The 26,726-nt window shown below is 42.4% G+C and overlaps 1 protein-coding gene across 6 annotated transcripts in view; it reads right to left on the reverse strand.

Annotated features, from left to right (window-relative positions):
• Positions 1-26,726, reverse strand: part of ZNF608 (zinc finger protein 608) — a 169,913-nt gene that overhangs the window by 101,580 nt on the left and 41,607 nt on the right. For 3 of the 6 annotated variants that reach the window (XM_044263942.1, XM_044263969.1, XM_044263987.1), the window contains exons 1-2: positions 14,879-15,491; positions 12,781-13,875 (exon numbers count right to left, since the gene is read on the reverse strand). In XM_044263942.1, coding sequence (XP_044119877.1) covers positions 12,781-13,689 — 909 coding nt within the window. In that variant the 5' untranslated portion in view covers positions 13,690-13,875; positions 14,879-15,491. Of the gene's footprint in view, positions 1-12,780; positions 13,876-14,878; positions 15,492-17,354; positions 17,604-26,726 lie in introns of those variants that run through there. The other 3 variants (XM_044263951.1, XM_044263960.1, XM_044263979.1) reach the window with 3 other exon arrangements.

Consider the following 26,726-nt stretch of genomic DNA (forward strand, 5'->3'; position numbering starts at 1 on the left):
CACTCACCTCCTAACCCAGAGACTTCCATGTTATGGTAAGTTGATGGAAGAGGGGAAGATTGACACTAGTTCACCTGCCAACCTCAAGAAAATTTCCATGCAGCAAGGTACAATGTAAACCACCACCAAGATACCCAACCAAGTGATACATCCCTCCTCTTAGGTATTAGTTTGGCTCTAAGACAGCCAAAGACTTGGTGGGGGGGGGGGGTCTTAAAACCCAAAGAGTTAAATGTACCACCATCTGGCATACCTACTTATTTGGTGTCCAAACACTATGGCCCCCAGAAGTTATAGATCAATTAAAAAAAAAAAAATGTGAAAAACCTTTCTGAGCTTGTTTCTGTCCTAAGCACTTGGCTAGGTTAACTATAAAGTTTGGAGGCTCCAAAATATGGCAAGACGCAAATGTGGGTTTACTCTCCATTTGTAGCTAGGGTCCTACCAAACTGTTGCCCACCCTCAGGGGAATTACAATGACCATTACTGGAATGCTCCCATTGACATGATCTTCGAAGAAGTGGGCTTAAGAAGCAAGCGTTCCCAAATCAAACAAACAGAATGGGTTATCTAGTTTAAGCCTCTAAAGTCCTCAAAATTCCAAAACAGCTACATTGAAACATTCATTGCAGTGAGTCAATGAAAAATTCAAAGTACAAAACTACCTAAAACAAGAACCTGAAGCCAGACACAACTCCCACGGCTCTCCTTCATGCTTTGACTACTCAATCTATTGATCCTTTTTCTAAAGCCACTTTTCACTCTGAAAAGACTAGTAAATAGTTTTAAAATAAGACCACCCAAGGCTCCAGGTGACCCTCTTCAGGTATCTTTCGCTCCTTGGCCAAAGGCCAAACTAAGGGCCATAGTTTCAAAATGTCCTAAACCCAAGGGGACAGCCTCAAAAGTTTCCACAGACAGATGATCTTCTAAGACTAAAGGATTAATAAAAAGGCAGAAAACAGAATGAGGTCATGACAATCAGTGAACACTTTGAGAAGACTGTGGAACAGGACAGTAAACCAAATCTACCAAACTGTCTTACAGACAATCCTTTATCTACTCTTGGGGGACAGCACAGGGTACCCTCCCAGAGTTGAGGAGACTCGGGAATTTTCTGGTAGTCTGCTGTGTTTTCCCTTTAAAAGCCAAGGGGAAACCAACATTAAAATTAATGCAAAGCCGTGCCAAATTGTGGTGCATACTTTAACCCAACTAGAAGCCTACAGATGGGATCCTGGGAAAACTAACAAAAGCCAGCTAAGGAAGAAAATTGTTACCAGAGTCAGCTCTCCCAAATCTCTGTAGCACCCAGTAGAGAGAGAAGAATCAAATATCTTTTGCACCCTCTTTGGGGACCCCTCCTGTGTCCACGGGGTTGTTGAAGATTGTCAAAAATCTTTAGTGTTTGTCCCAGGTGAAAAATGACAAAATATTTTATAGGATTTTTTTTTAATAGATGACCAAACTGGACGTTACTATTCACAGCACAACAGGATGTTTTTAGGCCTTCCCCCTCAAAGTAAAATAAAATTGTACCGAGAGGGAAAAAGAAGAGCCTTCAAAAGTCGTTGTGGAAGCATTCCTAAAATTCTCAAAAAATATAAAAACCCCAACTCTTCTTTCAAGTTCATGTGATCTAAAATAATCTTTTGTAACAACTACATTGATGTTGTTGGTTTAATTAACATAGGCACATCTTTAGAACTATCAATATTGAATATGATGCAGCTAGATGTACAACTTTTCCTCTACCTGGGTTTACTAATCATCTAAGTTCATGTTATCTCTGCTGTATTTGTCAACCAGAAAAAGGACTTGGGATGCTGACTGCCTTTGTCTAATACCTAATGAAATTTTCATAGGTAATCACACTAAGTGTTAAGGACAAATGATTCAAATAGAAGAAAAGGAGATAAAGTTTTCTCTGTCGACTTCTCAGCAACCTGTCTCCAAATCTTTTTAGCCACTTGAAACAAACTTCTGCTAAATTAAATGATAAAGCAAGTCAAGGCCACTGAAGAACTATCTAGATCATCTCCAAACAAAACCAAACACGGATACAACGGTCAAAATCGGTTTATCTACTCTGGGCTCCTTTTACAGAGGCACTATGGATATTTGGGTCCAATGGTAAACTTGTAATGTGCCACAGTGCATTTACTATGAGGAAACATTTACTTCTAGAAATTCTGATAAGTATTTATAAACTCACCAAGCCACAGAACGCTACTGTAACAGACACTGCACAATTGTTTACTTCTTAACTTTCAGGAGAAGGGAAAGTGTTGAAGGGTTAAAAATTCTAATGTATGTAACTGAAATGACTAGAAACAATAACGGACACATATCCGTATCCAAAGAAAAGTAGGATGTGGTTTAAAGAAAAAAAAAAAGGGTATGAGGAATGGAGATACATTTTGTTGAGAGAAAAGTGCTTTTGTCCTGAAGCAAAGGTGGCTATTTCAGGATGAAAAAGAAAAAACAGATGACAAACTCTGAATGGAAAAAAAGGAAGTTTCTGAAATAAAAATTAAAAATTGAGGGAGAAGATTTTTATGCATGACCAAGCTTAGTAAGATTAAAATTTGTTATAAGGGTTTTACAAATGGGCTTTAATATCCATAGTATATTTATAGAGAACTGAACCTTAATATTCTTTCATCTGCTGAGTCTTCTTGGATTACTGGACTCTAAGATATTGTACAACTTTTAAACTTTCTATGTCTGTGAAGCCTTTATTTTACTCATTTTTTTTTTTAAAGAGTGTAAGCTCTAGGGCACCTGGGTGGCTCTGTGGGTTAAGCCACTGCCTTCGGCTCAGGTCAGATCTCAGGGTCCTGGGATCGAGTCCCGCTTCAGGCTCTCTGCTCAGCAAGGCGCCTGCTTCCCTCTCTCTCTCTCTGCCTGCCTCTCTGACTACTTGTGATTTCTCTCTGTCAAACAAATAAATAAAATCTTAAAAAAAAAAAAAGAGTGTGAGGTCTATGCCGAAAATGAGGTTTGAACTCAAGACCCTGAGATCAGGAGTCACATATTCTACTAACTGAGCCAGCCAGGCACCCCTGCCTGGAACTCTTTATCTGCCCCTATGGTTAAACAGATGTTTAACCATATTGTTTCACAGTGACCTAAAATCTTAACTGACCAAGTATTTTAAAACCTTTGATATTTCTGACAAACTTCCCCAAACTAAATCCTAAATGAAGTCTTTTTGACTAAAAACTAACTTTGAGATTTTTCAGAGAGTCCCTGAAACATCTGAAAAGATTTGTTTTCTCTGCTTGTAGAAAGGGAGTTGTGAAACTAAGTGGGCTTATTTGTTATGCTGAATTACATGGGAAGCATTGTCAAAAAATAATACTAACACTCCTTTTTTTCCCCCTTCCTCCCTCCTCAAAACCAGGACTTCTTTATATTGTTATTTGTATAGGTTATTGTATAGGTTATTGTTATTAGTATAGGTTTGTATTGTTATTTGTATAGGTATATAATTGTTCCAGAAAGTGTATAAAATTCCTAAAGCCCAATATTACAGGATAATTGTCATCATAATTGCAGGTATCATCTTAAAACATGTGTGACAGAAATAACCAAATTTCCTTTCCAATTCCCTTCTAATGAACTCTCATCTGATCTTTAACAATGGACATCTTTTTAATAAGTCTTTTCACTTTCAGATAGTTACTGTTTCACCCAGATGTTTTCACAAACATGTTCCTGCAAAAGTACATCATCTTCAAGGCTTCAAAACAAGGACTCTGTCAAACATAGGTTTCTCATAACTTTAAGATCATGATAATGAACCAGTTAAGAATTTTCAGAACTAATGGAAAATGTGGATTCAAGCAGAACAAAAATTAGTAACATGGGACTGAATGAACTAAGGAGGATGATTATATTTTTAGGACTTCTTATGTGAAGTACCACTTTAATGTTGTTTTTTCCAGATTTAGGGAAACTTTTTCCCTTAAGCTATTTATGACCTACAATAATTTGGTAAAGTATACCTTCATGAACAAAGATGGAACATTTACTTTTTTCCTCTGATGTCTTCAGAATGTGGAAACTCTTGAGTATTCTTTTTATGGCAAAATAGTTCTTCACGTAAATTCAATGAGAATCCATTCTCTTTGTAATAGGACACAATTGGGAACACTGGTAATATTGCCAAGACTTTTACTGGAACTTTGTATTTGATAGACATGTGCATAAACTCAGGATCCGAGTGTTTTTAAAAACTGAGGCTGACTTTATGGAGCAAATAAAGACCCTTGGAAAAACTGGCATGGTACTTTGCTTACAGGGATCCAGCAAAGCCGGCTTAAAAAGAGCATTTTTGATCAATCACTATTCTTCCTGCATTTATGCAAATAATCAGGCCAAGCTTAAAGCAAACAAATTACTTTTACTGTGACTCTTTGGGGTATAAAATGGAAATAACTGTAGAGAGAAAAAAATGTTGCATTTATCTTTATATTAGATTTATCTCTATATTAGATTCTAATCGTATTAATTGCCTCCGAGATTTTGTTATTTACCTGTAAAGGACTGGGCGCTGAATTCTTCTGGTTTCTTAAAATATCTGGCTATAACTCCAACTAATGTTTCCAGTTTTCTCCCAGCCCTGCTGAATTGGAATCATTAAGAACAAGGACTGCCCATCGGTTTATCTGGGAGGATGTGCCAGGTTTCTTTCACTATCTGGATGGCACCAAACCTCCAACACTTGAACCTCGGTTACACAATGTATCTCATAGCTGAAGAAGTCTCCACCTGACAGTTTCTCAACTCCAGCTGGAAACCTCAAAATCAAACTGACTAGGAAGACAAAGAGCCAACACTGAGGTTCACTGTTTCTTTGCAAAATGTCTGACCAAGACTTCATACTTTAAACCTAAAACTTTCTTCTTGTCTTTCCATCCTTGACTCTGGCACTGGCCTGAAAAGACAAACACCATCATCCGTATCTCCCAGGTCACTGCAAAGGAGGATAACCCACCTCCAAACACAACTGGACTTGCCACTATGCTCCTGCCTCAGTTTCCCTCAAACAAACTTAGCCACCCCCCCATTTCATCTGACACCCTAACTATAAGAGTCCGTTTCCGCGTCTCTGGTTAATACCCAAAAATCAGGGAACTCTGCAATCTTGTTGGGTGCAAAGAAACCAGATCAAGAGTGATCAAGAAGTCTAGAACTCCTGGGGCACCTGGGTGGCTCAGTGGGTTAAGCCTCTGCCTTCGGCTCAGGTCATGACTCAGGGTCCTGGAATTGAGACCCGCATGATGGGGCTCTCTGCTCAGCAAGGAGCCTGCTTCCCCCAGTCTCTGCCTGCCTCTCTGTCTACTTGTGATCTCTCTCTCTCTCTCTCTCTCTGTGTCAAATAAATAAATAAATAAAATCTTTTTTAGAAAAAAGTAGGTACATTTCACTGGAAAAAAAAAAAAAAAAGAAGAGTAACCACATGTATGGTCCAGAAACATTTTATTTTATTGGCCTCCATGGCTATACCAGTACACCTTCGTGATTAAAATTAGTTCCCTTTGGCAGGTTTCAATTTCTCGGGTTAGGAATAAACACGAGGCTATGACCAGGAATCCATCCTGAATTCTTGAAAATATTACAGAACCCACTGCTAATGCAGAAGCTGTTCCCAGAACATCCTAGACTCTCTGACCAAAGTCATTCTTGATAAGAGGACAGCCCTTGTGTATCTTTTAGCGAACAAGGAGGGGTCTGTGCTCTAAACAACACCACCAGCTACACCTGGATTCACGTTTCTCGGGATGTTACTGACAATCACTGAGCAAGCCACTGAACTTACAGAGTGACTCCTTCAGTGGAGTCTTACTCTGACTGACTTGACTTTGATTGGTCTGGGTGCTGGGAGCGTGGCTTCCAAGTACACTCCTGGCACTGGGCACTATGTACTTATAACCATCACAGTCCTCTCCCTGGCACGCTGTATTCTCTCAGAACCTTTAAAGGTATGTTCCCAACTGCGAACCCCCAAGCAAATGAGCTCCCTAAGACTGGAACGCCAGAAAAGGAAGGATGAAAATGACCAACTAAAAACTGGTGAGCCTGAGGTCATCACCTGTGAATCCCACCCAAAGGGATCAAGAACTGGGAGAACTTCATGCCTTAAAGTTTGACCATATCTCTCGGTTCAGCTAGGTCTGATCAAAGGGTGGGGGGAACTGTTACAAAAAGAAACAACAGGTTCAAAATGGAGTCACTTGTGCTAAGCCCCACGTCAGCAAACCAAGACTTCAATCTAACTGCAGTTTCAGCCTCCCCCAGGAATGTAGGCTTTTACCCATTATTACGGGATTATCTGGTCAGCACAGAAAGAAACCCAGTAGGTCCCTCCTGGCCCCCTTAGGAAGACTCTCTGCTAATAAATTTCCTTCTCCAGGCCCCTTTCCACCTTTCAAAACCTTTCCTCTTTCCTACAGCTCCTCAGAGCTCCTTTCTGCTTGCAAGATGAGCTACTGCTCCATTCATGAATCCGTGATTGAAGCCAATCTGATCTACTAATTTACTCAGCTGAATTTCCCCATTTAATAATCATCCACACACCTAAGAAACAGGAGTTACCGGGCACCAACGTGATCCGTAATATTAGCCTCTAATGACAACCTACGTCATTCCAGAGGCAAAGAATTCCCCTGTTCTCCTCTCCCGAACTCTAACCTTAGCTGTACAGATTAAGAGAGTATTATTTATTGGGCAACAATCCTAGGGAAGATGGGTGATTTCCACTGTGATACTGCTAGGGACTGCTCAGTGTTTCCTTAGTTTCTGGCTTCCATGTTCTACAAGAATGCTCTACAAGTAACTTAAGGAATAAACTGTTTAGTATTCAAGCAAAACCCTTGATGTTCGGATCACTGGCAAGTTCAGAGTGCTGGCAATCAAAACTATGTTGTGCTACAGTAATTACTATGAAAAACTTTCAGCGCTTAATATTAAAGAATAGAATAACATGATCCTTTCCACCTCTTCTACACCTCTAGAGTGTGTTCAACATGGCAATTATCTCCGTTCAAGAAGCAGAGTTTAAAATGCACTCCAGAGTTTAAAATGCAACTCAATTATACCCATGACTTTTTAAACATACACTTCAAAAGGCAGATTTCATCACATTCGAATCGCTGAACAAAATCTTCTCCCCAACCTATAAAAAACAGGATTTTTATCCCTCTCCCACAAGACCCCTTCACGCACAAAGACAATTTCTTTTGAGCTCCTGGACCCACTTCATTTCTTTATTTTTTACTTCTTTATTTATTTATTTTTGCTTCATTAAAACAGAAGGGGGACGGAGCCACAGTGAAAGACAGAGATCCCATCAGATAAAGCCGGTTCCAAGGGCCGCCCTCCCAGACGTCCTGGGACGCCCAGCCTAGAACTGCCACCATTTTTTAAAAACCAGACCGCACACTTGTTAACAAAGAACGTTACTTTGCGACTTTTAAAAATGCAAAGGAACTAGGAGGGGTAGATTTATGATTTAAGTGCTTGTGGCTAAAATAGCTTTCCAATTATCAAGGGCCTCTTAGGAAGAGCAAGAACACATTATGTGTTAATGACCACAACCAGGGGTCCCTTCTTGACTCTTTTGTCAGAACCCGAACAGACCTTCCCTGCAGCTTCACCATTAACATGTCTGTTTCCTGTCAGCCCACTCCGCGATAATGTCATTTATCTCGGGGAGGCATAAGCCCAGTCATTAGCTTCTATAAAAGACCTCAAACAAAGGCCGGATACCGTTTCACCCAGGGCTCTCACTAAGCCCAGAACCAAGCTTCGTGTCTAAAAGTCAAGGACTCCAAAGTTATCATCGTGAAAAGAATATTTTCCTCATTAGCAACCATCCCAGATACAGCTCTGGAGGAGAGCAAGGGCTCTACAGAGTCAACACCAGTCCAAAGTGCTATCACACACAATTAGATTACCCGATAAACGCTGACCAGAGTTAGCCTGGGAGAGCCTTTGCCCCTCCTGCCTCCAGGGGGAAAATTGACAGAATAATTCAGGTACTGACTAAACAGTGCGATCTTTGAAGAGCTGACCCCTCGTTGTGATTGCCTGCAGGAACCGAATAACCATTATAAAGGGCTCCATGGCTGGGCTTCTGGAAATCTTTTAAAGAAAAGTGGAACTGGTTAAAATAAATGTAGGAACATGTGTTTTCACAGTGTTGCTCGTATTACTGCAATTTCAAGTTTCTATGAAGTACCAGGTGAACTTTTTTAAATTAAAAAAACACACACGCACAGACAGTCAAAATTGGAGCAAATCTCAGCCATTCAATCCTTGTTTTTCAAGCTGAAAACGAAGAACAGATGGTACTTTCCATGTTTGAATCTGGTTATTGAACACCTCTGTGGTTAGGGAGATTTCTGCTTAGCACGTTCGGCATACATTTCATTTACTAACTATAAAATGCTGCTTAGGAAAAATAAGTCTTTATAACACTCTAATTAAAACCATCTTGCCGCCAAGCAATTTCACTTGAAGAGCATTCTTAACCTGGTGACATGCGGACAATGACTATGCACCCCACGCCCCCCTTTTTTTTCTCCCAGACTATTTGCAAAGTTATTAAAAGTTGCTAAACATTACTCATCTCCTTTTAGCATGATCTTGATCTGTAGAGGTTGTGGTTTTTTTGTTTTTTGTTTTTTGTTTTTATCTCTCCATCATGCCAGCTCCGTTTCAAATAATTCGTTCAAGACTCAGGGATATGCTTGGCCACACAAAGGCTCCCAAGTTGCTTGGGTTCTCACAGAAAACTTGCTCAGGGAAGGACCGCCTCTGCATCTACCTCAAAAAAGCCCTGTCACCCTCCCAGGCCGCTCAGAGAAATCTGAGGAGCGGAACCAACGCTGACTCGGAGCCCAGCCTTAGTTACCAACGTTTTTAACCGCGAAATCCCTTATGTGTAGCTTTCCAGACAGTTTACTGTCCAACAACAATGGACTTTGTTCTTTAATTATAGTAAGTGACCTTTTTGCCCTTTTATTTCACAGCAGATAAACTGTACTATCTAAGCAGAATTTGTAGGGGACACCGGATTTGGGGGGCTGGGGAGGGAGAGGCAGGCATATGGTCCCCAAAACTCATTAATCAAAGTATGTTCCTAAACTGCTCACACTCACTTAGAAAATGTGCCAGAATTCCCTAGTGAAGTGTAAAAGGCTTCTCCAAGAGAGTAAAATAAAATGAATGATACCCTTATAGACAGGTCCATTTGTAGACACCACCTTTAGGCCGTTAAGGACCGGCGTAATGAAAGCAATATGATATCAGGAAAGTAATTCTCCTTCCTGAATATGCACTGAGCAGCCAGAACCCTGAGACATGACTGTAAGCTCTCCTGTGCCTTTCATGTCTATTTAAGTATTAGGTGTTTTTAAGAATTCTCCTATGTCGTTGAGAATTTTCCGGCAATCAAATAAAACCATGTACCCTATTTAGCCCGGCCGAGTGCCTGTGTCTGATAAGTCAAAACTCTAAGACGCTAAGGAGAGCCTCTGTAGAGGTTCTTAGGCTTTAAAAGAAAGGAGGGGGAAGGTGGAGAAGCAGGTTTTAACAACCCAAAGCCAACCCGTCAAATCTACTTATTCAGACATGTCACTGGTGGCTTAACCACAAAATGGGCTATAGAAATATAGCTCAAACATCTCAGAATTATGGCATGTTTTGATTTCGTTCACGTATTAAGGGAGTGGCGACTTTTACAACATACTTGTGGTTTCCACATAAAGGAATAGAACACTCATTGATTTAATTAGGTTTCATAAGGTCCAATTTATCATGTTTTACATGACTTTGTGTAGTGTAGAAACAGGATAAACAGACCAAAAATAGACATTTAAGCATGCTGTGAAAATTAACCGGTGACAGCAAGTCTTATGAATCTCCTGTGAAACCTTTCAAGGGGGGAAGGGGGGGTGGAGGAGACAGAGGAAAAGCTCCCGCACATCAAACCCCCTCCTTGGGTTTTCACGTTTGGCCCCTCGTGAGCCGCACCTGATTGCTGAAAATTAATCATCTTCACTTGTGAGACCCTTACTCGTCACCGGCCCAAGAACATCAAGCAAGGCGGAAATTAAAACATTCAACAAAACGTCAGAAAACCTTTCTCTGAAGATGCCTCGGTGTGGAAATAGTCAGGTAAAAGCGCGCCCTCCTCGTACCTCCTGAAAGGGTAGCCTCCTCTCGTTGGAAAGCAGTCCCTAAACTGAGGTCTCATTTTCCCAGCCACGAGCTAGTGGAATTAGAGTGACACCCCCCCACACCCGGGGTGGCATGTGGGGGGGCAAGGGAGTGCCATCTCCCCGTGGCCAGGAGGCAAGCCTTCTTAAGAGAAGTTAAGAGGTGAAGTGAGGTGAGGTGAGGTAAGGTGGGGGGGTGGGGAGCCTAAGGATCAGCATTCCTGATCCAACACCCCTCTCCCCCCTGCTAGACAGAGAATGGCCAGCGCTGCAGGATTCAAGCCCCTCGGAGCCATCCCCGAAGGGCCCCTGTGCCAACACCAGCGGCCACGGTCGGCCGGAGGGCGGTGGGCTGGGTCTCAGCGCGCCGCGCTTTCTCCTCCCCGCCCCCCCTCTCCCCTTCCCCGCCCCCCCCTCCCCTCCTCCACCCCGGCCCGGGCCCCATCGCGACTTGTTTGCTCTTGGTTTATGCAGTGCGTATCATCCCATTTATCCTGCTCTGACTGAAGATGAGTCGCACGTAGATGAATAATTTAATTCCTCCATTCTTTCTCCAGTTTCCTCTGTGACTGGAAAGTGAAGAAGAACACAAAAACTGGAGAACCGACACCGTGCTCTAATCTCCGTTGCCATGACAGCAGCCTTTGAGATACTGAAATGTTCCGATTGCCAGCTAAACAAAATTGTTGAATGTGAACATTTGGCTGGAAGATTAAAAGGCTAAGGGGAATGCAAAAGGGCAGTACCTCCCACATTCCAGGCAGCCGTGAATCCAATCAAATGCCTCTGACTCCTTAACCACAGCCATTGTGAGCACTGGATTAGGGCAATTCATCTAGATAGTTAGAGCAGATTAGAAGTGCAATTTGAAGACTATTGGCAACAAAAGTAAATGCCCTACTGTACTAAGTAAGAAGATTTCTGAACGCCTTTTAGCAGAAAATCATGTGCAACTCCACAATGTAATGTTGAGAAGCGAAACCTGGGATTTTTAAAAATGCATTTGGGTTCATTGGTGTAAAAAGCTGTCAGAGCCAAGGTAGAGGAATAAAAGAAGTGTCCGGAGGCTGTCGGTGATTTGGGCATCATTCGCACCTTAATAGACTTTCCACAGCTTCTAAAACCAGAAAATCAGAACCTCTGTCTGTGCTCCCACTTTAATCTTGAACCCACGGCCACAAAGATGGAGAGGTCTGAAGAGAGAGCAGTGGATAACTGGTCACAGAAATAATCAACCAAACACATCTGACAGTTCTGTGGACATTGGGAAAAAATCGAATTATTTAATAATATGCTTATTTAATAAGCATATTTCCAACCAACCATGCCAGAAACTACAGGATATGAGTTTTGCTTCTGCGAGGCAGGACCCGCAGATTTAATCTAAAGGTTGATTTCATACAAACATACTCACACCCCCAGCTCACTTCCAAACTGCCCAGTGGACAGAGCCCCTTCCGTCCTGGGAGGCTATTCAACGCATGACGGTCAGCAGACCAGTAAGTCACAGGCCTCCAACACCAAGCGGCACATCCCCCACCAGCACCCCCCCCCAAGGAGGGGGCAGTTTTTCAAAAGGCAGTCTCTAACTAGATCTTAAGACAAGGACGAGAGATGCCAGAAAGGGTCCACATGGCTTATATCGAGGATCCCCCATTACTCAAATGCCACACTAAATTCCCGTCCCCTCTGGCCCTTGCCCCACTCTCAGGAACACCAATCCGCCCAGTCTGTTTTACTTTTCTTACCAACCTTTCCACTCCCTAGGCAAGCTAGAAATCCAAGGGATAACGCTCTGAAATCTCCAGCTAAGAACTGGGCGAAGGAACCAGGGTAGAGAGTCCTAGAAACCACCAAAACCGTTCCAGTCTTTCCACACAGTTAAGAAAGCAATGACCCCAGGACGCCAAGGCTGGGGTTTCAATTCAGGACCTGTAAGGGGAACCCATCCAAGGAGGATACCCTTTGACAGAACCATTTTGGAGAAAGTCTGGGGAAAAGAAACAGGTTGAGGGGAGAGTATAAAATGAGAACCCTCGACATAACCTCTTCCAGGGAGGGAACGTGAACCCTGCACGTAAGGACACATTCATTACCAGAAATACCAGGGCGGACACATGAAAACCTAAGACAGCTCTCCTTAGGCGAGAAACCAGGACCTGAGTCAAGCGGGTAGAAGAGCAGGTCTGCTATTAAAAGCACACCACCGCCGGCTGACTGGCCAGGAGCCCTGGTGCGGGGCAAAAGGCACTTGGAACACCCAGGCCCTCCCACCTGGGGAACCAAACACTCAGCACCGCCCGCGGCGGCGGCGGCGGCGGCGGCGGCGGCGGCAGAAGCAGCAAGAGCTGAAAACACTGCACCCGAGTCAGCCCCCCCACTCCAAATGTCCACGGAAAGGAGGCACACAACAGAAACCTCACAAAGAACCAGGAAGCACGAAGAAGTGGGAGGCACACAGAGGCACACACCCCCCCCGCGCCCGACACACACCCACACAAATGCACACAAAGAGGAAAGTGGGAAATCGAGGAAGGCGACTTGATCCTACCTTCTCGGTTTTCAGTTTCTTGATTCGCCTGTGGCTCTCCTCCTCCTCCTCTTCCTTCTTTACCAACACAGAGTTTCCCATGAGCCCTGAATCCGGGGCACTTTTGCTAACTTCCCCAGCAGCCGCGACGCTGCCACTCCCAGCGCCCCCGCAGTGGAAGGGGCTGGCGCCACCTCCATTGCTCTTGGCCCCAAAGCCATAGAGGTGCCCCCCGGAAGGGGCCTGGCTGCCACAGCCATTCTGGTGGCCCTGAAGCAGGTCGTGCTTGTCCTTCCTGGATTTCCCCGCATCCTTATCCCGCTTGGCGCCTCGGCTGCTCTGGCTTTTACCTGGCTTCTCCTCTTTGCTTTTCCCGCAGGAGGCCGCCCCCGCGGGGGCAGCGGAGGGGCCGGTGCCCGCACTACTGCCGTTGGGGTTGCCGCCGCCGCCGCCGCCGCTCACACTTTGACCCAGCGCTGAATTCATGCCAGTTGCCTCTCCAGGGCGCCCTTGGACTTCCTGCCTCTTGCCAGTGCCGCTGATCTCGGGAATCCCATACAAGGCAGCAGAAGGCAGAGATTTATTACCATCCTTAGAAGTTTTACTCCTTTTCACTTTTGATTTGCTGGTCTCTTTGTGTGAATTCCCCTGGGGAGCGGAGGGCTGAACAGAAGCAAATTTTAGGCCATCAGCTAAGGCTGCGGTAGCACCGGCCCCACCGGAGGCCAGACCTCCACAATCCTTGGAGTTGCTGCTGCTGGTGGTGTTGGTGGAATTATTCATCTCAAATTTCTGTCTGTCCTTCTCCAAATCAGCGTCCAAATCAATGATTAGATTTCCAACCCCGATTTCCCAATCATCACCACTGTCATAAGTATCAACCGTATTTGGATCCACACCTTTTCCTGCAGCAGAAATGTTCACTGACATCCTGATGATGGGCTCTCTAGAATAAAAATCCGATGAACTTTCCTTTGGAGATGAGGGGACATTCGTTTAGCTCCGCTGGGCTTTCTCTTAAAAAAAAAAAAAAAATCTTCTAATCTTCCTCTTCTTTTTCCTGCCCCAGGAATGTGTCCAGAGATTTTACACCCTTCAGTCCAGGTCCACCTTTTCCTGTGAAGGGGGGAAAAGTCGAATATTTCTTGTCTGGGTGTTACCAGAATAAAAAACGATTAACACTGGGGAGTCAGTAAGGGGCACAGGGAAGGATGGACAGGAAGGTGGTTCATATATTGTCTCCACAGTCGGGTTTAAAGGAAAATAACCAAACCCAAAAAACTTACCCACGACAGTAAGGATCTTAACAGTAGCTTTTTTAAAAATCCCTTTATCAAGAACATAAGGATAAGCACTTTTTAAAAGGCATTAAGATATCTTAAAGATCTGTGTCAAGTCCAGGAAGGTTAAAAAAAAAAAAAGTTTAGGATATTTTTTTCCATACATGTGTTATCTCAACCCCAGAAACACAGCCTAAACACTCAAGACAAGAGAGAGGAACACAGCTTTAAACATCCCCAAACATGTCCTAGATCTTGCAGTTTCAAAGACCAGACCTTGGAAGTTCTCTGAGGCTAGTTTCAGAATGATGTTTCTAAATTATCCGTATTTCTAATTTGATTACTTCTTTTTACAAATCGTCTGGGCAATCTGTTTTTTGTTCCCAGTAAGGAACAGGAAAAACAATGAATAACTACCCCCCTCCCATAAACACATACCCTCTCTCCCCCAACAGTTTATACAATTTTATTTTTGAAATACACACACACACATGTCTTTACGAGCATTTCTCTATAGAAAAGACAGTGCTAAATAAAAGGCTGAGTACCTGCCTTTTGAGGGAAAAAATATCACATATAAACAATTCTACCGTATTCCTAGGTCACAGACTTGCTCAATCTGTTAAATATGGTGCCACTGACTGTACAGGGAAACTGATTAAGACATGCACTTTAAGTAGTCTGCGCCAAGGTGGCCTCAATGACCGCAAATGAGTGTGTGTTTGACAAAAATCAGTTAAAACGGTTTTTAAAGGGATCAGCCCCTTTTAACAGTTGATTGTCGAGAAAAATAAATAAATACACACACACACACACACACACACACAGACATTGCTTACCTTTAATCCTTTATCATTTTTTAATTAGGCCAGCAAATCAAAATGCCTTTCCCACTCCACTCGGCAAACAAGCCTGTGCCTCATTTTACTTAAACACCAAATGATCAAGAAGGAAGAAACCAAATAACACATCTCAGCCAGAATAATCACTCGATAACATTATTCCACCTCCCCACCCCCCTTTTGGCAAACGGATCAGGAGTCCTTTTCTCCTTAAAAAAATGTGTCACTGTACAGCTGGAAGATAATGTTTCACATTCACAACAGAAGTACCAAAGGTTTTTTTTCCTCTTAACAAGCATCGAGAATAATAGGTTCAAAAAAAAAAAAAAAAGAAAAGAAAAGAAAAAGAAAGAGAGAGAGCTTAGAGAAAAAAGTTTTTCCAACTTCTCATTCCGCCTTCAGTTCCAGACTTCAGAGTCACCGTGATCAGTAAGTAATGATCCCATGTAGCAAACCTACAGGCGTCCGCTAGTAACAAGACAGAATGTGCTAACATCGGGATAAATTAGTGAAAGGGAAGAAAGAATAAGAAGAAACGACTGAAAATCTGGGCTGGATTCCGCCTGTTAGTCGGGAAGTGGCATTTTTCCGCCCGTCCTGACAGATTTGATTTCTTGAACTAACTTAAGAGGAAAGGAGGGGGAAGAAGAGGGGAAGGGGGAGGAGGGGAGAGGCCGGGAGAGGAGGGGGGGAGGAGGGGGAGGAGGGGGGGAAGGGAGGGGGGGAAGGGGGAGGAAGAAGGGGTAGGATGAGAAGCCCAGCAAGAGGAGAAAAAGAAAGGTGTGGAGGGGGAGGGGAGCAGATGATTCAGGGAGCTGATAAACCAGTTATAACAGCATTCGCTCGGGGCTGGGGGCGGTGGGCGGTGGGGTGAGGAAAATAACGGCGTTTAAAATTGGTTCAGTCTTCGAAACCCAAAGGATGTGATGTTTTCCTGTTTTATGTTGTTTTAAGAAAAAGGAACCGAGTTCCTAGTATAGTCCCTGGGGGGGGGGGGTTGGAGAGGGAGGGGAATCCGCTGTCTCTCAAGCCAATCAGTCATGTGGTAATTCGATAATTAGAGTAAAAAAAAAAAAAAAGATTTTTTTTTTAAGGCGACCTTTTTCAGGACAGTTTTTCCCATTGATAGTCGCAGCAAACGGTGCGTCTCCCTTTTATTTATTTTTCTCTCCTCCTCCTCTCTCGCCCACCCCCTCCTGTGTTTAGTCAGATGGCCCCGGAGCTTGGCTTAGTATTTTTAATTAGCTGGCGTTTGGAAGCTAAAAGCAGTAATGAATTGTTGATGGATTGGAAGTGGAGAGTCGCTTTGCTGGAAATGTCGGGGCTGGGAGAGGGGGATGGGCGAGTTAGCAACAACCAACCATCTAAAAGGAGCGATTTTGTTACAGTGCAAGCCTTTCACATCACGTGAGGATCAAGGGCTCAATTGGTTGTCGTGAGAACAAAAATGGTGACAAGCGTATCAAGAAAATACTGATCTGGTCTTTAAAAAAAAGCTGAAGGTCTCTCCCCTCCCCCTGCATACACTCCCCCCCCCCCGCCGCCGCCGCCGCCGCCGCCGCCGCCGCCTCCCCGCGCCCCCACCCCCCTGCAGTGGGCGCAGCTACAAGTTATGAATGTGAAACATTTCTCGCAGATCTAGGCTCTCGGAAGTTCGAAGGAGTGAAATGTAATGAGCACAAGAGCAAAGCAGATGTTTTAAAGAAACACCTTATAAACCTTTCCTCAACTTATCTCCAATTTGTCGGCTTTCCCGAGGGGCCAGGGATGGGGACGCCCAGAAGAGGGGGGAGGGCACCTCCAAGCTACTTGGGTTTTAGGGACCCCCTTCTTGTCTTAAACAAAGAAAAACATTTTGCTAGCTCCCAAGCCAGGTCCTGTAATAAACACACCATTGTTACTCTATTTGTGGGTTTGTTTGGGTTGGGTGGGGCTTCCCCCCCCCCTTAATGGTGTTTTTGCTGCTTGCTTTTTTCAGGAGGTGGAAAATGGTAATTATAACCATTACATGTAATGGGTGACTGTTCCCTTGTTTAATATTAAATTATTGGGCACTAGGATGTGGCAAGAGACAGAAATCGGCTTGTTCTGCCCTTGCCCCCATTTTCCTGGCTCGGTTTGGAAGAGGGTCTTGCCCAGCTAGGCTAGGAGAGGGAGGGGGCGAGGTGAGTTAGGGAATGGACACTACAGATCAGTATATGTAACTGTGTCACTTTTATTCTCCTTGGGTTACAGCCCAAAAGGTAATTTACTCTAAGTTACCCCGAGTGCCCAGTCAAGCTTAATTTGTGTGAAGAAGTTACAAATGCTTCACCCTCCACTGAATAAAATTCACCCTTCTTGGGCTGTTTTCTCAATGCAAAAGCCAAACCCTGTAAATAGTTCCTCATTTCAATGCAGAAAACTCGCACATTCCCCTGCATGAAGTCCCCGCTAAGTGCTATATAGAGACACACCACGCAACCGTACTTACGGTCTGTATTGGATCGAGTTGACCTTTTCCTTCTAACTGCATTGAATGTGTTTGGTTGCAGCCGCTTTATTTTGGAAATTATAATCTCTTCAACAAATTTATTATTAAAGAAGATGGACCATCAAATGTCACAGACCGTCCTGTGTATTTTTAATAAAAGCAAAAATTAAAATTAAAAAGAAAAGAAAAGAAAAGAAAAATCCCCCTGGTGCACACACACCACAAGCTTGTTCTGCAACACTGAAATCAGGACTGAAACACAACACACACACAGGGGGAGTGGAGCAAAAGGAGCTCTCAGCCTCTATACCTGAAAGGGACTTTTCTTTGTTCCCATTGCCCTTTCGCATCAGGCCAATCAGAGAGCAGCTTTTATGAAACTGGGCTCTCTCATTGGCTAGCTGCTTTCTCTTGGCTACTGTAGGGGGTTGAGATATACACACGTATAAAACACACACTGAGAGCGGGTGGGGGTGCGGTGGGGGGTGGTTGTGGAGACAAAGCGTTTTATTTTCCAACCAGATTGGGGTTGAGGAACCCCCTGCAGTAACGAAGGGGAAAAAAAAAAAAATGGTGCGCCCGTTTCAATGACTACATCATTCACATAAAACACTTATTTATTAAAACAAATCTCAAACAGGCTGCGAGGAAAGGATGTCGGTAAATACAAGTTTGATTGTGTTATCTTGGGGGAAATAATGTATGTGATCGCTCGGTGGCAGAGGGAAGCCAAATGAGCCACTAGCGCCGAACGAGGAGAAAAGGGGAGGCTGGCTGTGTGGAAATGACTGAGAGCGGTTTTTTGCTGGCTTCCCTTCCTTGTTGCAAGGACTCGGCAGCGCGAACTCCCAAGACCGATTTTCTGTACTGCGGCTTCTGGCTTTCAACCCTCCCCCACCACTTTGCCCTTCTTCCAATTTTTTTCTCCCCCAGTCGTCTCTCTTTTTACTCGCTGATTAAATAAGAAAAATCGATCTGGGGGTAAAGGCGGTGGTGGGGAAACAAGTAACCCTTTTGTTTCCAGTCTTCTGGTCTACAGGCACTCAAGTGTGAAGGCTAGCAACCATTTAACCACCACTACGGGAACGGTTCTTCCCTGGAATTTGGAACAAATCTTTTCCACCTGGTCCGAGGCTGCACCAAAAAAAAATTTAAAAAATAAAAGAAGGTCCCAGCCAACCATATTGAACACCCCGGGCCAGCCTCATTTTTTACAAAATCGATTTGTGGGAGATAAATATACTAGAAAGAGTAACCCGTTAAACAGTCCCCCAGTGTACATTTTTAAACAGAAAGATTGTCAGAGTTCCCCTCCCCCCCAATCTTTAACCCTATCTTGGGGAAAGGGAGGTGCAAAGTCCTCTGACTGCCACACTGCTCAATCCACCAGGAATACAGAAATATTTTAGAGTTCATTATAGGGCGGATGCCAAAAACCAAGTTAATGGGACTCTGAGGTCACAGAATAGGAAAGGTTGTATAACCTAAGTTCAGTATTGTTCTGTAACAGCAAATATATTTAATGTGTATACATGTATAAAGGCTTTAAAGTACCTTTATTTTTTAATTTTTCACTGTTACTTGCTATTCCTTTTAGGAGGTATGATGTTGAGATTTTAAAGTCAAAGTGGGATCTGAGTTTCATTGGAAGCCTTATGATCCCAAGCATTAAAGAGCCAACACTACTGTAATTTCCACATGACAAGTGTAATGCGGGAATGTGTCTTCACTGAGTCAAATGGACATACAAAGTGGATTAGTGCTAGCAAAAGACAGCTTATGATGTAAATGTTCAGGGATGACTTTGTGGGCCAATAAAAATATTTATGTCACATGTTTTAAGTAATGTCTATTGACTCATGTTTGAGCTTTCAGTATGTTTAGTTCTTAAAAAAAAAACAAAAAACAAGAAAACCTCCAATTAGTTGTTTCACTGGCCATGATGAACTAAATTTGATGCTGCCAACAGTAACAAACAGCAGTTCCCACCCTTTCCTGAGGTCTATAAACCAGAGGAATGAAATCTAGAATAGTCCTTGTCTCTCCCTAAATAGATCTGCATGTAAATCAACACTGTACATCAACAAATGAAGGAGTCAATTAACCACCTGATAGCCACACACGCTCCATTTTAACTTTGATATTTGTTTTGTATTTTTGAATGTACAGATTTTGGAATTTTTTTTTTTAATGTCCCATTGATAATAACACAGCACCATAAGGTGATTTTAAAACAAACAAACAAACAAAAAAAACCCCACTTTTCTTCTTTTGGAAGAGTGATTCCTCACACCTCCAGATCCCTCTTGGGCACCTCAGGGTCCCCAGGGTATCTACTCCATTTCAGCCTCTGGAAGACCATGGCTTCCCCATATATTACATCACCCTGGAAAAATCAATCACCAGTTCTGATAACAACTGGATTTCAAAAAGCTTAGAAAATGAGATCTGAAGTTGGTGAAGTTGGAAAGGGTACCAGCACTCTTCCAGCACACTCCCTTGGTAAAAAGCAAATCACACGGCATAGATTTGAGTATGTCTAAAACCAAGGCTCAGGCTTCCTAATACTCAAACAATCTGATATAACCCTAACATTAACCCCTAACACTAAATCTTAAACTTTTTTTTGCTAAGGAAGCCCCACTGGCCATACAGGCTTAGGCCAAACTCAGTCAACATATTTAACCCAAAGCATTTTCCTCCCATTCCAACAGAGCCACACTCCATTGGCACCCCACCCCCATCGCCTGCCCTCCGCATTCTTCCCGAAGATTTGAATCAGCCGGAGTTGTTATGCTCGCTTTGCGTGTGTTTGTTTTGTTTTGTTTGACAAAGGGGGTCATCAAGAGACATCAGAGGGCTATCCGCTAATTGATGAGGGAAACTAAGATAATTAACTACCAGCTTTAGAAAATCAGAGCTACACCCCTCACGAAATTGAGAAGTTCTTGATTTTGGAGAAGAAAAATGTATTTTTTTTTCTCTTCTGGGATAACAGGAACATGCTCGTCTCCCTTCTAATATCCCATGCACAAACTCGGTAATACCAGTTCGCTATCGGATAATATGTGCACTTTATAATTTTATATTTTAGGGCCTATCTCCTCAGAGATGTGGTAGAAGAGAGGAGCAAGCTGGAAAGGAGTCTAGAAGGAATGGAGCAGATGGAAGCAAGTGAGACATAGTGTAAAAGGGGCTGTTAAAGCGTGTTATCCTCCAGTCACCACCACCAACAGCCCTGCCCTGGACATTCTGCACTGATCACAGGTGATCAGGAGGTCCTGGCACAGAACTTTCCCACCTTTTTAAGGGCAAAAGAGCCCAAGGCTGAGGAGGCCTGGGGCTTCAAAGGAGTAACAGAGAAAAAACAAAGTCGTCTGTCTTGGGTACCTGCGGGATATGATCAGGGGATCAGAAAAAAATTGTGGAGCTGTTGTTTACTCGGAAGGGAGTACGTACCTGGGCCCTGCTTTTATAAATCTCTGCCATCCATGACATGTACTCAGGGCCAGGTGGAAAACGTGGAAAGCAAAGTTATTAAAAAACAAATAAATAAAACCTACCTGGAAATGGGCTTAATTTATAGGAAAGGGAACTTAATTTAGGCATAATGAGAAACTCTGTGACTGCCCAAAAGCTTGTGGAAAAAGATTCTTATCTGTTTGAGGCTGTTTATGAGCAGACCTGCCTCAAGGTAGTGGGCAGGTGACCTGCCCTGGTTTCTAGGGAATGTGGAGTTGGTGATTTAAACACCTACACAAACACTAGAAGGTCTTCACTCTTTTTACCTCTGGGTAACATCTTAGCTTCCCACTTGCAAAAGGTCTTTTAGAGAAAACCCTTTTTCTGCCTTTTTAGAAATGCTTACTAGGGGCACCTGGGTGGCTCAGTGGGTTAAGCCGCTGCCTTTGGCTCAGGTCCTGGTCTCAGGGTCCTGGGATCGAGTCCCGCATCGGGCTCTCTGCTCAGCAGGGAGCCTGCTTCCCTATCTCTCTGCCTGCCTCTCCGACTACTTGTGATTTCTCTCTGTCAAATAAATAAATAAATAAAATCTTTAATAAAAAAAAAAAAATGCTTACTAAATCCAACTCAAGATTCTGTGGCGTATTTTTAACAATATCCATCTCTAGACAACTGTCACCAAAAAGAGATGAACGGTATTCTTGGTTAAATAGTTCACATTTTTGCGATATCCTGAAACATTGCCAGACCAAAATAAAGTGACAAGACGCAAATGTCAATTGAAGAGAGAGCACCTGTACACAGAAACATTTTCTGTCCTTTCTAGGGGACAAGGGACAGGGTGGGATGGGTGGGCTGGTGGGATTTATAGGAAAGACACTGATGGTGTTCACCCTGCCCTAGAAGACTTGGAGACATTCTGATACACATTTCGCAAATCTGGACATTTGCACATATTGTGTAACTTTTCAGGTCACTTCTATACACTACCAGCTCACCTTCAATTTCAAGTCCCGAGAGTATAATATAACAAAGGGACCGCAGGCTGAAGGGAAAGGGCTGAATGGCTGTCTTCACATTTTGGTGAAACACTGAAATGATATAAAGTGAAATTTCCATGCTCTGATTTCAGACTACCCTGAAATTTAATAGTAAAGAAACAGAAAATTAAAGAAGATGCTTCCGGGGCGCCTGGGTGGCTCAGTGGGTTAAAGCCTCTGCCTTCGGCTCAGGTCATGATCCCAGGGTTCTGGGATCGAGCCCCACGTCGGGCTCTCTGCTCACCGGAGAGCCTGCTTCCCTTCCTCTCTCTCTGCCTGCTTGTGATCTCTGTCTGTCAAATAAATAAATAAATAATCTTTTTTTTTTAAAAAAAAGGAGAAGATGCTTCCTTCTATCTGTGTGTATATTTTCCCTGTTCCTTCTTCTCCCAATATTCCAACTTAAAAAGAAAAAGAAAAAAAAACAGCAAATCTTGTCCCTTTTATGCCCTGCAGTTCTAGAGAAACCAGCAAATATGGCAAAAACAGTGCATTCTTCTAAGGAAAACATTTGTACACTGCTCACATTGAGAGAACGGCAATGTAGGTCAGTGTTAAGTGTCTGAAATCTTACCTCCACTTGGCGCAGGCCCTTGCGGCATGGGGCACACTATTCTATCTGAACCCGCGCCCAAGCAAGGTCTGCGAATCGGTTAGCAAAGGACCGGCAATTTACATCGCATGTAATGAAACCATTTCTGGAAAGGGATTTTTCTTTTATGCCAGGGGAGACCGGGCACATAAAGGAGATCAAAACACAAGCTACAGTTTTTTAAAACTACTTATTGGAGATTGCTGTTGCTGGTTTTATTACAATATGTATTTTACAGATTTAGGTAATAGCCCTGATTTTTCAAATCGACCTCTGTTTAGACACGTTTCACTTTGGGCTGTTTCTTGTCTGCAAAATTACAGTCATTTGCACGTTATTACAGTGAGTAGGAGACAGATTGTATTTAGCGTTGGGTGGGGGAAGGGTTATTATGGGAAGTGTTCTGCTACGGTCAGCACATAATTTCAGCCTGAAGAAAATTGCTTCTGAATGGCTGGTCTGTTAGCTAGCCAAGGAATGGTCACTAGGAGAGGCTGAAAAATACTTCTGCTTAATCTGCATTACAGAATTATTCTCATTTCCAGAAAGATGGTCTGTGGAAAGAATGATGGTTAAACTAAATTTTAAACCTTGTAGGTGAAATGTTGTCACTGCTCAATTTGAAGGGAAAACAACAACTCCAACAAAAGACAATACCACCAAGCCGGAAAGGGCGCAAAGGGAGCGAGGCACAGCCGGCCCATTCCACTCCATCTTTTCTCCTTGCTTCACTTTCTCGGCTCCCCCTCCTGCCATTTTAAAAAAATCTCTAAGACTTAATGACAGTGGGTTTTTAATATAAAATTTTCCCGATACAGCTTCTTCTTGGAAACAGTGACAGAGTCTCCCTTAACTGTGAACGTTTTGGCGCTGGAATGTAAAGATTTCTCCAGACTTTACAAACTACATTCCATTTGTGCCTCTTTCACAGAGTTGAGAGATGCATAAAGAGGCTTATCAGAAATAGTAACCCCTGTCTGATTTTAATTTAAATCAAATCCTTACGCGTCTCCTAAAAAGTCTTTAATATCTTTGGTTAGAAAAATCAGGAGACTAAAGTTGATTCCAAAGAAAAATCAAAGAGTACCATTATATGCGGCTCCTTTGGCTGCTGAGTATCACTTTTGTTGTGAACAACTGTGCCTCTTTTGTTTTCAAAACAAGCTTCCCTAAAGGATGAATCACTACAATCGTTTGGAGACTATGCAATAAACAACAGAAAGCCAGATACCCATCCTCACAGCTCGGCGGCGTCTCTAGTCCACCAGCCAATCATCATTAGGGAAATGTGTTTCTCAGCCTCCTGATAGGCTGACTCCTGGGCCAGGATGTTCAGGTTTCTACAGCTCGAACGTACGCTGCATGCCAGCCCGCTCTGTGGACCACCTTCTTCCAAAAATATTTTAATCACTTACTCTTTTCCCTGCTTTTCCTTCTTTCTTCCCCACCCCCGGCCCCCGCTCTTTTCCTTTTTTTTTCCCCCTCTCCTTGTCTTCTTTTTTTAAGATTCTTCACATCATCCACGGAAACACCTTTATTTAACACCTTTAAAAGGTATTGATCATACTGAAGAACTGCTAGGAATAGAATTTAAGGCATGAGGACATTCATTCTAATCATAGGTTAATGTTTGCTGTTTCTTTGGGTTCTTATGCCGTTTCCTTGGATTTTAGAGGAATCCCACAAAACTTAAAAGAACACATTGTTCGAGCGTATTCTTTAATTTGTATATTCTTATCATTATCTGAATTTTCTCTGAGATCTGTAAAATTTGAAACATTACATTAAAACAGTTTTTGTTTTGTTTTGTTTTTTACATTAAAACACTGTTAAATGAATACTGAGAAGTAGTCATGTCAGACCATTTTTAGGAGCAAAGGAGACAATGTATTTTTCTTGATAGTTAAGTCATTATCTATAATTTTAAAGTGCTTTAAAGTTTTTCATTGTTATCCCCAAAGACCCACAAATGTCTTAAGGATGCACAATTCTTTCAAACTTAAGAGAGGTTTGTAATTCAAAGAACTGAATAATAATGGGCAATATGTGCGTGACTTACCATGGTCCAGAAATGCCTCTTAATTTTTCATACATATTAATTCACTTAATCTATGTTTGTAGCAGTGCCATAAGGTTAGTATTATTCTCATCAGATAAGATGACTGGCAAAAAAGGTAAGCAGATTTTTCAGGTATCACAGGCAAATCTTGGTGGAGCCATGACTGAATGTAGAAAGCCTACTCTGAATCTAAACACTTAGATACTGTTCTTCACTGCCACCAAAACATGGCTTCCACCCATTTTGTTGAGCATGGAAACATTAGCTGGTGGCCCATGACTTCTCTTCCTACAAGAACAGTGAATTTAAAGAAAAATTCAAAGAAAAGCCACCATGGTCATTTTTCTACCGGGGATCAATATTATGCCAAGGAGCAGAATGGCACCCAGGACTCAGCTTTTTTTTTTTTTTTTTAAATAAGAGTTTCTTGTTATTACTCAATTGAAAAGTTTTAAACATAAAAAAAACTTTACCATAATGGGTGGCAGTATAAGGTTTAAAAATGGTGTAAGACTGGTCATTACTGACTAGTGGTATATAACTTGAGATCATATTATTTTTGTAATGTAATATATGCATATATTTGGCCATTTCTACACTAAAAATTAAAAGGAAAAGAAGTTATTCAGAAACAGTTTATCCCTTGGCTTTGGAACATTTTTGGCATTAATCCAGTAGAGTAAAATTATCTCAAATAACATTGCTGAGTATACAAACAAACAGCAGATCATACTTGCTTCCTGCCATTTCCTTCCTCAGGTTTTTGTTTATTTGTTTGCTTGTTTTAGGTCCAGTTCACTGGCTGGACCATCTATGGAGAAGATCTGTCATGTTCTATTTATATATGCACTTAGGAGACTCGGTTCAACACTTTATAACTTTCATAAACTGCATTTCAATCAAGAAGGAAAAAAAATCAATCCCATATAGAAATATATTCAATAGAAATTAAGGAATGAAGATTCAGTATTTCACTACAGGCATATTATACAATGGAAGAAAGAAAAAATTGGTAATTTTGATTTCTACAATGCTTCCCATCTTACTGAAAGAAACAGAATTGTAAAACTGAAACTGACAGTTTAGTCATAGAATTTAACTCTTGAGATAAAATAGCAACATACAGTGAAAGAGAGTAAATAATATAAGCAATGCTGAACAGAATTAGACTAAATGAAGAGGAAAACTGTTTAATCTTTTCACAAAGAGGACTTTGACACTGAGATTAAAAAGAGCATTGAAGAAGATGAGATCATGGTAACAGTTCCTATTCTTAGCAAATAGGATATAATTCTGTGAAATAATGAGATTATAACACAAGGAGTCACTGATAAAACTGTTACAGACGAAAATGGATAAATCATTACATATAATGAGATTTAACCATCACTGTGAGAGAAATGATACGTAATTAGGAAAAGGAATGGAATATAAAAAGAAAGCAACCTTTCTATCCATGGTTCCACATTACCAAAAGCCTAATGATAAAGAAAGTATTTCTGGGTCTATTAATAAATTACAGACACAATTATCATTAATTATAATAACAATCGACCTCTCAAATCCAAACATGCGTCCTATCAACCTTCCATTCTGTCTAACAAACACCTGTACAGCACCTTTCTCTCACTCTGTGAAAGGCACTATGCTATGCATGTTACAAATATAAACTTATTTCCTGTGATGAAGTTTGAGATACTCATTCAAAAAAAAAACAAAAAAAAACCAACTCTATTGTGTTGTGCAGGCTCACAGAAGGTACAAAAAGGAGTAAGACATCATCTCTGCTTTTAACGATGCTTCAAATTTCATGGCTGAGACAAGACACTTGCCCAACTCCAAAGAGGATTTTCTATGAAAATTACAAATGTATGCTTTGGGGAAGAAGAAAAGGTAACTTGACCTAAGGGACCAGTATAGGTGCCTGGGAAGGAGTTGGCCAAATCATTATACCACATCAGGATGGAGATAGAGGAAGGTCACGCCAAACGGACGAACACGATGAACATGGTATAGAGGCAAAAAAGAATAGGAGAGCCATGGTGGTCCAGATTCACCAGATCTGTAGACACGGCTATTCTGAACCTGCACAAAGGTGTTTTGGTGAGGGAACAATGGAAGCTGACATCCAACTCATGCTCTGTTCACCCCACTATATGCCCCGGCTCTGTGTTGTACCAGCCTAAGAAAGGGCAGCCTTTTATAAAGTATAAAAGGTA

This window comes from Neovison vison, chromosome 1 (assembly GCF_020171115.1).
Source record: "Neovison vison isolate M4711 chromosome 1, ASM_NN_V1, whole genome shotgun sequence".
Taxonomy (NCBI): Eukaryota; Metazoa; Chordata; class Mammalia; order Carnivora; family Mustelidae; genus Neogale; species Neogale vison.